The sequence below is a fragment of the Buteo buteo genome, chromosome 13, assembly GCF_964188355.1.
Source record: "Buteo buteo chromosome 13, bButBut1.hap1.1, whole genome shotgun sequence".
Lineage (NCBI taxonomy): Eukaryota > Metazoa > Chordata > Aves > Accipitriformes > Accipitridae > Buteo > Buteo buteo.
Genome location: NC_134183.1, coordinates 35,780,462 through 35,797,721, shown reverse-complemented (window position 1 = coordinate 35,797,721; position 17,260 = coordinate 35,780,462). Strand labels below are relative to the sequence as shown.

At 39.6% G+C, this 17,260-nt stretch overlaps 1 protein-coding gene across 1 annotated transcript in view; it reads right to left on the bottom strand.

The window, feature by feature from the left end:
• The window catches only part of TMEM266 (transmembrane protein 266), a 62,182-nt gene that overhangs the window by 22,224 nt on the left and 22,698 nt on the right, over positions 1 to 17,260 (bottom strand). The window contains exons 5-7 of the mRNA XM_075045588.1: positions 10,393 to 10,449; positions 8,473 to 8,611; positions 6,890 to 7,005 (exon numbers count right to left, since the gene is read on the bottom strand). Coding sequence (XP_074901689.1) covers positions 6,890 to 7,005; positions 8,473 to 8,611; positions 10,393 to 10,449 — 312 coding nt within the window. The remainder of the gene's footprint in view (positions 1 to 6,889; positions 7,006 to 8,472; positions 8,612 to 10,392; positions 10,450 to 17,260) is intronic.

The window sequence follows — 17,260 nt, the reverse complement described above, 5'->3', positions numbered from 1 at the left end:
AAAATTACTATCTTGGTTGAATCCCAACCACACGGACAGCATGCGAAACTGGAATTCACAGAGAAAATTACTACCACAATTATTCAGGTGAACAGCTAGTACCTCTGGTAATGTCAAAAACAGAAGGGGCTTTGCTGCCATCTTACGTTTGAACGACAGAAATACATGCTTGTGCCTACATCAGCAGAGGAAGCACCAAATGCCACATTCTAGCATAAACTGAAACCTAGACCTGATGTCTTGGCTCATGCAACGCTTCCCTCATCCACTGCCTGAGGATGAGAAGCATATGCGAGACTTGCAACTTTTTAAGTGATATTTGAACACTCTTTTATTGCTAGCTGCAAACACAATCCACATGCTTGTCTTACATTCAGCTCTTAACACTGAGCTAGTTCAGGTGGTCTAAAATCCAGAACTGAACATGAGACTGTCAAGAGCAGGTGTGAGGATTGAATTCCTAGGCACAGTAAAGCAGCACAGTGCTCTGGACTTCAACATCATTTGCAAGGTGAATAATAGCACACAGAGATGTTCAGAAAGATAACAAGAAAAGCAGATGTTGCCTACAAAACCACACAGCTGCAGCTGGTTAACACAGGCTTTCCCTTCCAGTTTTCCATTACCTCAGATGGTCAGCTTCAAGGTCCCATTCATGTTTGCCCTGAAGTCTATGTAGTTATTGAAACAGTGGAAAGCTAGAATTAAATACTGTTGTATGTGTAACTGTCATTTTTTTATTGACAGAGAAGAGGGTATTCATTGTAATAATGGTGTTTGTCTCACCCCCACATATGCAAAGTGATCCATACAACGTGTTCCACAGACACGCAGAACCGTAATACTGTTACAGACATAGAGCATAAGACAGAGCCAAAACCCTACACAATATACCGCTTCCAAATGCAAACCCAAACTCTCTAAGTCTCTAGCATGTTCAAAAAGGGACTGGGTGGGATGGAAAAATCACCATTTATCATAAGGATTGATTTAAGAAAATGAAAGGACATTCAATAAAATATCTAGGAAAAGTTAAACCACAAACAGAGATTTTTGCTTACAAAAGGCATGCATCTGCTCAGGACATCAGCTCGATATTAATTGTTTCCAATTATTACTTCAAAATTATCCCAAGATACTGTAGAAGCTGGAATACAGTTTTTGCCACTAAAAGCAACCCACTAATAAAGGTTAAGTCTAAGAGAAGTGGGTGTTCCTTACGGGCATAATTCAATGAGAGACTGCATGAGCAAATTATGTTGTAGGTGCTTATATCTATTGAACATCATATTGAACACTGACCTCGGGCAGTTCTAATGTGTAAAAGAGCTAATGAGATTGCTCTGACTGCATGTCATGCAGTCCAGGGCAGGTTAAATAAATCATTAAAAGGTATAAAATATAACAGTCTTTTAAAGTAAAAATTCTGGGCCAAGTTAAACACATGAAATTTCTATTTGCAGTAGGAGCTGATGCAGCTATCTGAATGTAGACCTGAGCCTCTCTAATACAGGGTACTGCAGGAAAACTGTACTGAGAAAACCATGCTCCATATTTTCAGGTAGACCATCCTTCCTTCAGCCTGTAAGGAATGACGCGTAGCATGAGGGGAAAAAAACAAAGCAAAAAAAAAGTGCATATAAACTTATACACATGCTTTGATTTGTTTAAATTAAGGCTTACTCACAGGCATCAGCCCTATGTTAAGAACCTTGTAAATCCCACAGAGAGCCAGTGGGCAAATAATGCTGTTGTGTGGAAGAAAACTTGTTGTGATTAAGGAGACTAAGGTAAACCATCGCCTGACTCAACATAATTACTAACTGAGCACTGGTCCATTTGAGGCTGCTACTGACATTATTTACGAGGACACCTACAATATTCATTAGCTTTAATTACATATACTTTGGTAACTTCTGGTGGGTTCCTTTATCAATAAGTTCCTAACATACTTTGCAATGGAAAAAATGCATTTGAAAATTTCATAGAATCACAGCATAATCTAGGCTGAAATGGACCTGTGAGGGTCAGCTAGTCCAACACTCTGCTTAAAGAAAGTCCATTTAGCTCAGGTTGCTAAAAGGCTGTCCTGTCAAGTTTTGAATCTCTCAAAGGTTGAATATATCACAGCCTCCCTTGCAATCTGCTCCAGTGCCTGACCATTCTCCTAGTGAAAATGTTTGTTCTTAATAGGAATTTTTGCACATGCCAAGCTTGTATACTGTCACTGTGCACCTCTGAGAAGAGCTTGGCTACACCCTCCCATGAGGGAGTTTAAGACAGCAACAAAGGTGTAATACACGTGGCTAATGTGAAAATACACTTATTTCCAAGAAAAAGGGAGATACAGACCATCTCATATAAGAATGAGTAACTAGATTGTCAGGCATGAAGAAAAAGTTCATTGATAGTAAATTTAAACTTACTTAGTGTTTTCAAAATTTGTTACATGTCCTCTTGTAGCACAAACTTAGCAATATTTTGGCAGGAAACAAACCAGAAAGAACTATGGGGCATGCCTGTGCACTTCCTCACTCAAAGAATGCATTACGTGATTATTTATAAGCAGATAAAATGACAGAGACTTACCCAGAGCTCTAGATAACATCTCAGTTTATATGCCTGGTTTTATAAAATGTGCCACCCCATCCTATCTGGTATTTACAACATGCATGTAAGACTCAAAAATGGACTTAGCAGTGAATCGTGTAGTAATTCCCTTCAATGGTCTAGCAACAGAGTATGATTGACGTAGTTTCAAAGAGATCAATGAACATTTTAGCCAGAGGCTTACTCGTGCCTAATGCAGGAGCAATAACTTTGCTCAATTCTATTAGTGCTGTCTGTACAGAATGCCCTCCCCTAAAACTCATTTACTACTGGGATACAATCCAATGTTTATTTCCATTAGTTTAGCCATTGTTGGTAACAATAAAAATCAGGAGACAGTTGCAAACTAATGATTTACGGGCAGAATGAAACATGAGATGACCTTGGCTGCCTTCCATTCACCAAGAAAATGAGTGGTAGTTAGAAATAAATTAAAATTATTGCAAAAGGATAACATAAGTTATTTCTCCGATAGGTAATTTTACCAGCTAAATAGCCCTGTCATTAAACTAGCAGCTGTTGTACAAATTATATTCCAAGATAAAAAAGAAAATATAGCTTCCATAGTTGTTGCAGCTTTGAGAATGATGAAAAACCAAATTCCATGGGAGCTGACAGAAAAGGAGCTCTTGTGATAAGGCTGTATACATAGTCTTGGCTGGACTGTACTCAGCTGAATGACTCTTATGAAAGTTAAGCAGAAAAAAAATCATGTAAGTGGATCTATCATCAGAAATGGAAATTCCTTTACAGGTGATTCCAGAGGAAAAAAGCAATCTTCCCTGACTGGAATTTGCATTGTTAATGAAACTTTGGAACTTCGTTTTGCAATTTAAGTTAAGTTATTCTGATAAAACAATACCACCAGCAGTATACTCTGTTCATATTTTTGGTAGTAATTGCAGTGAGACTTTTTTACCTTTTACCTTTACCCATTTTTAGAAAGCCCTGTTACTGTGATAGTTAATGTTTCTCATGTTTTGTGAAGTCCTGTACAGCTATGTCAGCCCTTTCAGTATTTTCTGTCTTGACTGCCCTCATGCTCCGCTCCCTTTTAATGACTTCTTTCTTGGCCAATGAAGAATAAATAAAACAGCAAACTATTCAAACTGTTTCAGTGGGATACTACAGAGAACAAAGCGGTGGTCCATGCAACTATAATTTATAAAATACATTCTGGTTTTCAGATGTATGGCTAGCCAAAAATCAGCATCTGGAAAGAGTTTTCATGTTTGCAAAAGTATGTCTCCAATATCAATTCAGGAATGGAAATGTACTTTATAGTTGTGATACCCTATCACTGGCCAAAAAAATATACAACTGGCAAAAGAAACAGAATTCAAAAAGTAAGATGAAGGAAGATTGCATCTTTCCTGCTTTTTATTTTTAAGCAGGAACTCTGTTTTTGCCTGTCAGGTCTTAAGTACCAGCTTCAAAACATGAGGGCACGGGACTTCTCAGACAACTGGCCATCAATTAGTTTCATTTTAAACCCCAAACAAAACAAGCTAATTTTTTTTCCCCCAATTCCTCTTCAGAAATAATGAGTATTTTGTCTGAAACGTCCAAAATTATTTCATCTGCAGAAGATGCCAGACCTTAAGAATTTCAATCCCAACTGCCCGACAAGTGGCAAAGCAGTAAGAAACTGCACATGGGATCTCAGAAAAGGAAGTCCTGGGAAGTCTTTCTAACAGGAACGTTTTCAGCCCTGTCTATGATTATTAAATAAATGCAAGTCATTGGTGTGGTCACAAAGATGCAGCCTCAGGATGATTCAGTATCTACATTCACTGCTGGGATGTAGGCAACCATGGAGGCTTGCCCATTCTTCCCACTTGGGCTGGCACTGGTGTGCCCCAGCATGTATCTGAGGCAACAGCTGAAGCCCCTGCAGGCAGCTCCCAGCTACCCCCTCTGCCCATGCCAGAGGTGGCACCACACAGACAAGGCAAATGGGAATCCCTCCCTGCCAGAGCTCCAGATTTGAGAACAACCAAACTACCGTAGGCAAACCTTCACTGAAAAAACACAGACATGCACGCTTCAACTCTATGAACGAGCAATCCTTTGAAAAGGTCAGGAAAGATTATCAATGAAAAAGCAAAAACCTGGCAGGATTTTAGACATTAAACACCATTAGGAGACATTTTTCCCACCAGATACTGTACACAATGTTAATGTGAACATTATAATGCTGACAACTTGTTCTTGACTGAATTATGAAGCTAATAATTTACAAAGCAAGGATGCAGTACTTGTGTCAATGTCTTGTGTTGCTAACTGTAGCAAATCAGTACATTTACCTCATATTATACAGTTGAGACATTTGTTTGGCAGGAAGTCAGGACAGTAAAGTAAGAGGGATTAGTATGCTGTCATTTTTCTATAGTCCATATTTTTCCATAGCTGATGACACTTGAAAGCTAGGAGACAACCTGCTCTGTTTTCACAGATTTACTCATCTACCAATGCAGTATTTCTTCGTACTTGACATACAGCTATGCTGTAACCATCAGACCTCAGATTAGGGCTACTACACTCAGACATTTTGTAAACCAGCCATGCAGAGAAGAAGTACATGGATCAGAATGGAGAGTTGCAAAAGCTGCTTCTGAACCTCACTTGGGATAACAAGCCCACCTTTACTCAAAGACTATGAAATAACACCACCAAAAATTGTTTAGAGATTGAGAGTATTATCTGGCTGCATAATACATTTCCTAAAAATGAATGTTTTCAAATTTAGGATTGTCAAGACCTTTAGCCTAATAGTATGGTCTGACAGACAAAATACTGCAACGGGACTCAACAAATTGCTGATTTGCCTAGTGTCTTTGGTCAAAGGGTAGTATCTCCCCTGTAAAATGGGGTAGATACCATTTTCCTGTTCATTTCACAATCATGAATCACTTAATAGCATTGTGCAAAGTTGTCATGAAGAGGACAGCAGTTTTGCCACTGAAGATACTTGCAGAGTTGGAAGTAACTAATATTTGGCAAAAGTCAAGCCTAAGGTTTAGAAATTTGTTATGGTTAATGTGAGAGACTCTCAAAAACAGTGTTATGAAATGACACACACTGTCAACAGGTCTTCCAAATTCATCACACAGACAAGGCAACCTAACACCACCAAGAGTTCATTGCAGAATCCTAGGCTGAGATCCAGGACACCTGGAACTAAATCTAAAAAGCCATTTGGGGCCCTAAATACTGATGGTTTCAGAAGTATTTTAGGTTCCTTGGTAAAAGACGGGCACCTAAATCCCTGCTTCAGATTATGCACCTTTTGGGCAGTTGGTCTGTTCTAGGACAAGCTGCCCCTCCTGTCTGCTCAGGCCCTTCAACTTTTTGACTGATTGAGCCATTCTGACTTACAGGTCTCCTCATTTGTATTTGGAAAGCAACTACCCCAAGTGGGAAGCGGGAGCTGACGCTAAAAATCTCCAGGATTTATTTGGATACCTCATAGTTACCCTTACAACTGAAACAAGAAGTCACTTGGGGATCATTCTGTTGTGGCTTGATGGTCACCTGAATGCCTCGCTTAGCCTGGGCTTCAACATACATCCCTGGTTTTTACTTTAATGCAGGTTATTCAAGAACTCATTTGCCTGAGAGAAACTGCAAAAACTCCTGGCTCATTGCCCAAACAGTGGTTTTACACCTTTTTCATGTAAATATATTCATTTGAGGTATTTTACGTTTCACCTCCCCTTACCTTAAGACTGAATCACTGAACGTTTGTGGGCCTGGGAAGAGTCTTGACTGCTTCCAGGAACTAGAAGCTTCTATTGCAACATTTTCAGTCTGCCAAAAGAGTCTCTGACTGACCTACAGGGAAGCTGCCTTCTGCATTTAAAGCGGGGAGGTTCATTAGCTTTCAACTACACATACTTTTCCTAGGAATACAGCTTTAATATAGCTGCAGTCTCCAACAACAGCAATGACTTCTGTATGTTCTTAGTATAACGTCAAGCTATCTGTTCTCGTTCAATAAATTACATACTGGAAGCATTCTTTTTCTATTCCTCACATTTGTTTTCCTAACCTTAAAAAAAAACACAACCACAGCAGCTGAGGGAGAAAACTGCTGTTTGACAAATAGCATGCTGACCATATCCTGGCTGCAAGCTAATAGTTCCTTAACACTGAGACCTGTCACCTTACAACAGAAGTCCTAGTGATACTTCACAAATGTTAGCTTGCAACAAAGTACATGAACTGTTTGATTTGCCTTGACAAGCTATGCGTAAATAAAAACATAACTGAACTTTACCCCTTGTTCTTGGCAGATCTGGGTTAGTCTTTCCAGCTGCTCATCTTGAATAACCTTTGCCTTCTCATATTGCTGAATCATCATCTCCATCTCCACTTTCACTGGAAGGACATAGGCTGGAAAACACAAACAAGCACTTAAAGTAACTCAGCTATGATTTGTTTTTTTATCAGAGGGAAAACCTTTACAGATGTTTACAGGCCAAAGAATGTCACCCCTTTCACTTGCATCTAGAGAACTAGAGTATTTCTTATAGAAATAGCACTAGAGTATTTCTTCTGGGGAAGAATTTCTAACGTGTGAAATGCAGGTCATCAGCAGGGTCTAGATCTTGTTTGGTCAGGTCTCCATTTCCCTGGCTGATCTGAAATGCATCCTGCATGCTCTTCCAGCTTCTGCTGCACTAATACAGATCTTTTCCAGTGTTTACCATGGATTTGCTGAACTGCTGGGTAGGAGGATTTTCTGCTCAGAGTTAGGCCCATCACCTCTAAACCTGAACAACATGGTTCCCTTAGGAAAAAAGCTATTCCAGAGCCCTAAGCATTTATTTCTTACCACAAAGTCTAGGAATTAAGTCCTTAATGGAAGTAGCAGACTAAGAAGGATATTTTAAAAAACAAAAAGGCATTTATATTCTATTGCTTTTCACGCTACAGCCTAGTTTTCAATAGGTCTTCTGAATGCCTCTGGAAATTTTGCTCCTGTCATAACTATGGCAAACTCAGACTGATCAGCAAAGCTGTTCAACACATACTGCAATTCTTGATGTTTTCTGAAGCTACACAAGATCCTGAACTTTTTTTGTACACTTCAGTCAGAGGGCTATGACCCTTCCTCAACTCTGAATACATAGTTTCCTGGGCATCTAAACCCAAAATAACAACTTGACTCTGATCTTTCACACATGAGCAAAGCAACCCTTCATTTATTCCTTTTCCACCTCTTTTCCCTGTAACCTGAACCGCCTACACTGAAGTCCTTGCTTCCAGGCACAGTTACCAGTTCTGCCCTCTGCAACCTTGACTTGTGCAAAACAATACCAATACACGCTTCATTATTATGCTGTACAGCACACCAGTGTCGCAGAGAGCACCTTCAGCATGGAACCCCCATGGTAAGAAAATGCTGCTGGAATCTGACATAAAAACTGTATCACAGACAAGAACTTGGAAACGAAAGCCCCAAGACAGAGATAGCTGTATGGAAATCGGGAGGGTGTAGCAGATATCAGAAAAACAGATTGGAAGAAATTATTTTGCAGAATCAGGAATGACATCTGGTGGCAAGAGACAGAAAGCAGGTCAGGGCATTTACTTTACAGGATAGGGGTTGTGAAGGTGCCTAAAGAAAAACAAACCAATCAATTATAAAGGCTCCTAGGGAACAGGAGATATAGTCATGAACTTGAGACCTACTCTCCACCATGGGAGTCATAACTCTCTTCTGTTCAATATTTCTAAAATGTAAGAAGGAGAATGATAGAAACAGTGGTGGCAAGCAATCTTTTTGTATTTTTAAAATCTCTTTTTTTCCCAGCCTGCCAGGTAATTCTTGGAGTCACAAACTAAATCACCACTCACCATCAATGATCCTCTTCACTCTCCATATTCGTAGTGTGATAATAAGGCTGATAGCATCCCATGGGCTGCTGGGGCCATTAGCCACTGTTGAGGCCACCATTGGTGCCAACGACAAGATTATGACAGCACCATCAAACACCTAGAGAGAAATCAGTTTTTTCAAACCCTTCCTAAAGATCATAACCCTGCCATTCCTGCTTGGGGTCTTGAAGGGCTCCCACTTTGCCCAAAAGAAATGCAATTATGGTACATTTTTGAAAGGGATATGAGAGGTGGCCAAGCCACAGAAAGGCTGCATCCTTTTTAGGTAGCACAACAGAATTCCTTAGTGCATTTTATGAGGTGAGGAGAGATAAACTGTGGTGGGAGGGCAGTGAGAGAGAAAGGTATTTGGAAATACTGGCCAAAATCCCCAAGCAGAAGTGATAGCCTAAATGCTATTACAGCCAAAGAGTTTTATTATCATTGGTATTTATTACCTGTTACTTGGCATAATGTCATCCCAAAAAAAGGATACAGTCCCTGCCCATAGATCTTGCTGTCTAAATGAAGAGATCAAGAAGACAAGTAGAAAAAGATGGAGCAAAGAGACTTGATGGCTCTTGGCCACGTCCTGACTACACAACGTGTGTGGGAATGGCTGTGCATCAAGACAGAAAGACTCCCTGCCCTCATCTTTATTGGGCAGCTAGGTTTTCAAGGATTTTGACAACTGGGACTATTCAGAATGATTTGTATGACATTGGTTGCATTGGGATTAGATCAGAAAAGGCAATTGTGCAAAATATTACACAGAAATGCGTGAGTAAATACATTTCAGAGCAAACTGGCAATAGTGTTGTGTCTGTCCTACACTCGCCTAGCAGGGTAGAACAGAATACCATGTTCTCATTCCTACTGAGACCCTTCCCAGCTGCCAAAGATCATTGATTAATGGTTTGCATAAGAAGCCAGGACATAGTTTTTATAAGCACTACACATTCAGAATTGTGCATAACAATTCAGTGTACTGAAAAGAAACACTTCTTACTGCCACCCTTTGATGGGCAGTGAACAATATCACTCCACTCCAAATTACCAAAATGAATTATCAGAAACTGCTGCATTTAGCCTGCAAAATAAGAATCTCTGAATCAATAATTTAAGTTTCACTTCAGTGTTTTTAGCAAAGCAAGTTAAAAGGTTTACAACTTTATTACAAGCCTCTAGACTCACTTAAGCTCCAAGAAAACCCAGATTTTTTTCTGGTGCTTCCTGTGCAGTATTAGTTTATCAGACAGTATCAAAAAAGAGCTTTTCATTTTCCTGATCTCCAGATTTCTGCTCAGATTGTGATTGTGTGTTACTTATAAGACATGTATTTCCTTATCTGCCTCTGCAACAGTATGCACATTCTACCTAATTTTTAATTTGTGCTACAAATTACAGTGTTTATCACAATTCAGTTTAGTTAAAAATAATTTCACAATAAAATTGGGGGGATTGCCAAACCAGTATTTTCTATCAGAAAACTACACTCAATTTTTCAACCAGTTCTAATTTCAACTTGATTACAGGAATGGGGTTACACAAGTCACATGACAATTTTTACTCATATTGCTCAATATCTCAGGGTAAAAGTATCAACGGTTAAGACTAGCACAGGTCTAACAATAAAATAAATAGACACAAAGCACAAAAATGCCACAATCCCTCCCTTAATAAAATATTTCCAAATATTGCACTCTTCTGAGTCTCCCTCAGAAAAAGGGACTGCAACATACAGCTACGTATACATGCATATAATGGGAAAAATGTGCATATTTATGTCAGTTAAAAGATATTGTATTGCATCAGGTCTATAACAAAGCCATCCAAAGCAGTTCTTAATATTCTTACTGTGTCTGCCTGGAAAACGGTACAAAAAGTACGAGTGCTTACCTCTATTTTGTTTTCAATGTAATCCCATATGCCAAGGACCACAATCCTCAAAATTGTCTAGTAAAATAGATTGGAGGGGGGAAGATAATGAATGTTATTGTAATTTTAGATAAACATTTAGTCCTTTATCTAGTTAAGGGATCATTTTTTGTCTTACTTAAGCATCATGCATTTATTCTGAATAATAATGAGGATCTAGAAATAGCTACACTTCTATACTATAAAACCAGGTATTGCTTTCCAACCATTATATTGACTCAGTGAAACTTCCATAAGCAAGTTCAAATGTTCATCAGCCTTTCCACCCTCCTAAAATTTCGCTTTTAGACTTGTGAGATTTAGATGACCAAGCCACCCGACCCTCCTGACCCAAGCCTATATAACATCCACTGTGGGGCCCCCTCAGTTGGAATGGGAGAAGATTCTCTTCTCTTGCCTTCTTTGATATGCCAGTGCTTACTATTTTCTAACAGAAGAGGCACTGCCCCCTCTTGATACCTAAAGATACTGATATTTCATCAACCTGAAGAGCAGAGGCTCTTATTCTCCCCCTCTGGCTGTTGCCTTATTATAAAATCCCAGAAAGTCATAGGATAAGGGAGAAAAATATCTCTGTGATCCTCCTCTATGAAGCAAAACTGCTGTAAGTAGCATCAGTAGCTAGAAAAGAGGAATAAAGAGCACAGAATGAACCAATGGTGAATTCCCATTAAAAAATCCAACAGCATCTTTCCTAATTTTTAAGCCAGTTTTGAGAAGATGCAATTAAAAAAAAAAAATAAAAATCAATCAGCCAGCTAATGATTGAAATTGAATTCACATAAATGCATAACTGGTAGGGATGTTTTCTGCCAACAGCAACATCAAGGTTAGATTTTTGACAGACACTACAGACACGAAGAGGCTAACTGTAGCTATGTGTCTTGCAAAGAAGATCAAAATGCTACTTTCTCCACTAAAGAACAGTACTAATGACAGAGAGCTCAGCATGCCTGTGTGTGAGGGGTGACCATGCCAAGAACTGTCCAGAAAAAAGCAAGTGACTGTGATGAATATACGTATCTCCTCTTCATCACAAATACAGATACATTAAATCCCAACCAACTCTGAATTTATGCCAAACATAGCAGCACTAACTAATCGCAGAACAACACTGGATTTTTCAGTACTATTCCTATGCATGGTTTTGCCAAACCCCGTGAGCCCAATTGCCTCACGTGGCCCGGATGCCTATGCTGAGCTCTACCTTGGTACTCCAAACCTGGATAACAACACTTAATCCTGTTTTGCAGAGGGAGACATTGCTGTGGGAGATACGGTGCTTTCAGAGCCCAGCTTCATACCATCAATGAGCAGGAAAGTGAACCAGCCAACGCTTACTCAGAAATGGCGTATGTGAAACATTGGCCAAGTCTGGCTGAGAAAGGGAATCACTAGCCAGAAGAGAAAATGCAGTGCACTTTTTCCTCTACAAAAAATTATGAGACTCTATGTAGACACAAAAAACAGCTAATACTGCTGGTCTGTATTCCTAAAAAGAACATTTTACTTCCAAAGCATTTTACAAATACAACAAAGGAATAAGGCTCACAGCAATTTCCTGATTAACCTGTATGCTCGAGGTTTACATGTGGAGGAAGAGATGGATAACAGTAGCTCCTCAAATCCCTTAGTGATTCCAAATTCGCCAGCATGATGTAAGTGCAAGATGTAAGTCACATGCTGCTGTACAACCAAGGCACTCCTGCAGCCTAAACGCAGGCCCTGAGCAGCATACTTTCAGACTAAAGCATCCCAGCTCCTCTGCAAGCACCTCCCTCACTCCCCATTGAGAAGCTGCACAAAATGCTTAAGGACGAGTTATTCATGAGCCCGTAAGTTCAGCTATATGAGTTAAGCTGGGGTCCACCACAGCAAGTTCCACAGCAGGCAGCCATCGGGAAATGCATGAGGAAAAGCAGTACCTTCTTTAAAGACTGGGATGCTGTCCTTCCTACAGCAACCCTGTTGACAGCATAGAGAAATCTGGCTCATTTTCTTCCACACTTAGGCAGCATTTATGAAGTGCTAGGTCAATAAGCAACTAACTAAAGGATGACTCAACAGTTAACACCTTTACAGTAACTGATGGTAAAAATCCTTCTTCCTTTGGACAACTGTGCACAAAGGTATTTCCACTGAAATAATAAGGCATATCTGCACAAAGAAAATAGAAACTCTGTCTCACAACCCTAAACACAATTTAACATGGGGCCGTTGAGGGAACATGAAAAAGGATTTTCCTTTCTGCCTTTTTAATTCCTCACTGCAGTGTTTAAATCAGACTGTGCTATTGTCATATTAATGGGTCTGAGCAGTTCCAAGGGCTGGAAGCTAGCACAAATGTTTTCATTTTCAGTCTGCTGATGTGAATCAGCACAAGTCAGCAATGACTGGAAGTCCACTCGGCAGACATTTAATGCAGTAATAGTTGTTGCTACTACCTCTAGAACATAGGTCTCCTCCTCACAAAAAATGCCTTAATGATAAGCATCTTTGCTCTCAGCTAGAGCAGACACACTGTAGGAAGGGAGAGTGTGAGGGCAGAATGAACACAGCTCCCCATCCGAGAGACACTCTTCAGAACAAACTGGGCACAACTAAGGTTTAAGCTTTAAAAACATTTGTTCTGTATGGAAGGTCTTAAAGCTATGCACCAGCATTGTCACTCTTAACAAAAAAACTCCCATCACCACTGAAGTGACAAAAGCCACATAAGACAGCTTTTCCTTGGTGCCTGGGGGAACCGGCTGCCCCAAGAAAGTAGCATGAGTGAGTCACAGACTGTGTGCATCTGGAGACACAGGTGCCATACGCTTACTGCTCACTGGCCAATCTTCGCTAGTGGCAACTCCAAACTAGGTTTAGCTTTCTCTACTCTCCGTTTGTACAAAGCATGAGGTCACATCCACTGCTGCTGTCATAACTCTCACCCAGAGGAGTCTGAACCAAGCAAATTTGGACTTCACTGGGCAAATCTCCCTGACTGTTCAATATAATAAATACTTCGACTGAAATCAAAGCATTGGTGTTACTTACAAACAACATTTTATTATTTTTCCTAAGCAAAGATATCTTTCAAATAAATATTGCATTTGCTTGTGTACTTTCTCTGTACAGAATTTAAAAAATGAGAATCTATAGCAGAATCTGAAAAAAGAAACAGAAATTAGTAATCCAGAAAATTTCCTATGCACTGTACATGGACCAAACTGAAAAATGCACATGAATTGGAAGAGAATTGCAACTGTAACACTCATCACAGACAAAACATAAGTGTTACTCACAACTCTACCATTTGTAGACACAAGAATCTACAAGAAATAGGAAAAAAAAAGGAGAAGCACTGCTGCTTCCTACTGATGTGCAGGCATTTTTCAGCACTGTAGCAAATGCACACACATAGTTTTGCATTACACTCAGGCATTCTGCATTTTTGGACACACAGATTTGAAAGCAAATGTTAAATATCTAGTGTGAGTACTTTTCTGTTAAAGGCTACTGCCAGCTTGGTTTTTTGTACTTGAGAAAGAACACTTTAATGTTTCTTTTCTGCATATCTTTTAATTAGAAAGTCCTTAACATATATATTTTTTTAGTTATATCAGAAATACATTTTTTGTTTTGAGTAAAGCTAAATTATTACATAAAAGTCTGTCCAGTGCACTAATAAAAGGTAAATGACTGAACACTTCTGTAAACTTAAGTTGGAGTAAACCCAGATAAAAGTAAAATTTTAAACCATTTTTCAGACAGAAATGTAATTTCGAAGTTGACAGTGTCCCTTGGTGACACACAGTTGATTGCACAACATTAACTGTCCGCAGTGAAGTTTATGAACTGTGTGATGCTGCAGGTTTTCTCCCTGATTTTGTAGGGAAACCTGGCCAAGTCCTTTGCTGAGCCAGCTATGTGAATTCCCACAATCTGCATGAGCTAGCTACATTTGTCAGCTGACTGCAATGTACATTAGGTAATTTTAAATACTTTTTTGCTTGCACAGTTAATATACAATTTACTACTCAGTGACTCATTGTGCCAAATTCGTCTAGAAAAGAGGAGGCTGAGGGGAGACCTTATCGCTCTCTACAGCTACCTGAAGGGGGGTTGTAGTAAGGTGGGTGCTGGTCTCTTCTGTCAGGTGGCTGGAGATAGGATGAGAGGAAATGGCCTCAAGTTGAGGCAAGGGAGATTTAGGTTAGATATTAGGAAAAAATTTTTTACTGAGAGGGTTGTCAAACATTGGAATGGGCTGCCCAGGGAAGTGGTTGAGTCACCATCCCTGGAGATATTAAAAAAGCGAGTGGACAGGGTACTTCAGGACCTGGTTTAGTGGGCATGGTTAATGGTTGGACTTGATGATCTTGAAGGTCTTTTCCAACCTAAATGATTCTATGATTCTATGATCTGTAGTGTAAAGAAATCAAAAGGAGGTAGCACAGGAGATGAAGCTGGCCCACCAGGTTTAGCTAACAGCAAAGGAGAGCAACTCTGCATTTCGAGATAGGGTAGTGATTGTACAAGAGCTAGACAGGATGGAGTGGGATGGAGAGGGTGTCTTTAAAAGAGCCCTTCCTTCCACTGCCACAAAACTAATCTATCTGTTGCAGTGCATCTGTACCTCTAGCTTGTACAGAAACTCCAAAGATCAAGCTTCTGCCTTTTGGATGTGTATTGTAGGACCAAATATTTATTGAAATCTTTCCCAGAAAGAACACCTTGTACCCAATCTGTAATTTATAGCCTCTCTGGTTTGGGTCACTCCACAGAGGCCCTAGCTCATTCACTGCTTAAAAGAACCTTCTTTTGCCATCTTCTGGTGTACCTGTCCTGAGATACTGCATTAGCTGTTCTAGCGCACGCTATCCCCAGGCCACCAGAGCACAGAGGAACATGTTAGCATCTTTAAACTGAGGTGTCCTTCTGTTTTCAGTGCATATGCATCCTCCTCACATGGTTTCTCTTCAATCAAGGCTCTGCAAGGAAACATATAACTACTCACCTCACCTACTACACAGTACAAAACATTCCCTGTCTACTGTGCTCGGTAACTGCTGTGGCTCTATTAGCACATGTCGTCACATAGAAATAATTAACTGCAAAAGCTTGGTGACACTAATAGACATGAATGCAGTATATTCTTTTTCACTACTACCATCAATACTATTATGGTATCATATATGCACCTTTGCGTAAACACTGCAGTTCTATTTGTTCTTATCTTCTCCCATAATATTTGCTCTTAGAATATGGAGAAAAGGAATTAATTTTAAACTGACAACTCTGGTTATATTTGAAAGGGCTCTTCAGGAATATAAATGGCTTACTAGAGACATAGTATACTACCATAAGGTAAATGCAGATTGGATAGAAAACTGGTCTTAAGCAACCCTGCATCAGAAGTTCCCCCTGGGCATGATTACACTAGCACTAATTCTTATCTTTGAAATGCACCGTGTAGAAGGTGCTGGACTGTCACTATGAAGAGATGAAAGCACAGATGAAGCACTGATAGAGCACATCATATAAGTCAGGTATATTCTTGGAAATGAAGTGGGCAGACTGGCATTTCAGGAGGGTGTCTGACTAAATTCCTAGACGTCTACAAAACCATTTTCCCTGGTAACTACTATTTTGTGAAGCAAGAAGAGTGGTTAGAAAAGAAATTTCACAGTGTATTAATTTTTTTACAGACTAGCAAAGAAGGAAGCTTAAATATACCTTTATAAATTATATTAGTATATAAAATCCATATCTTTATTCCTAGATCCCCCCTAATCAATCCCCTTAAAAATTGAAACATACACAGTCAGCAATGCAGTGTGTTTATGTACCATGAGAAAAGTTGTGTGTGCATGGAATGAAAGTAAACATCCAAAAAAGAAGCCTCAGCTTATGGAAGAATTACAGAATTAGTAGAAGATTATTATCTTTCTGCTCAGCTGTTTAAAGCTCACAAAAAACCGTAATAAAAGTAACATAACTGATTTATCTAATATAAAATTATGAATTTGTTATTAAACATGTATATGGGAAAGGCATTATTTTCTCATAGTTCTGTCAGTTGGGATGTTTTTCCTTTTTAACAGAACCCTAATAGTACGGTCTTCCTTAGGAGGTTTTATTCCTTCCAAGGACTGCTATTAACAAGGAGTAAAGTATCAGACTACTGCAAACACTTCCTCTTAACATATAGGATGAGAAAAGTCTTTGGGTTTTTTTTCCTCCTAGAAGTTAAAATCCAAAATGCACTTGTGAGCCATAGCTAATAAAACAAATTCTTTTGCAGCTAGGACCCCAGACTTACTCTACTCAATTTGAGAACTCATTTCTTAGACACAGATACAGGGAAAAAGTCGCAATTCTGTGATTGCCTAACTTTAAGCACATCAGAAGACTTGGTTACTCCCAGGGAAACACTCAAGTGCTGAAAGCTAGAAGAATGCCTGAGTGCTTGGCTGACTGAAGCACATACAGAGCAATGCAAAAAACTAATATCAAGAACTCAGTTCTTGCACGCAAACAGTCTCATCAATCTTAGTGGAAAAGCAGAACTGAACAACAGCTACAGAATCAAATATTTGTGGCAATGTGATAAGACTATTAAAATACTAGCAGACTCCAATCCACTTACCAAAACACTGTGACATTCCCCATCTTCCTTTCCTCAGCCAACTATTACCAAGGCTGAAATTGCCCTCTTGATAGGGTGCAACCCCAGCCTTGCCTTGCTGTTGGTACTGGGGTTCCCCCCCCCCCCCCCCAGTGTCTTTCTCTTCTCTTCTGTCTTAACATCTGGGTAACATTTGGTGCACAGACAATCATAGTG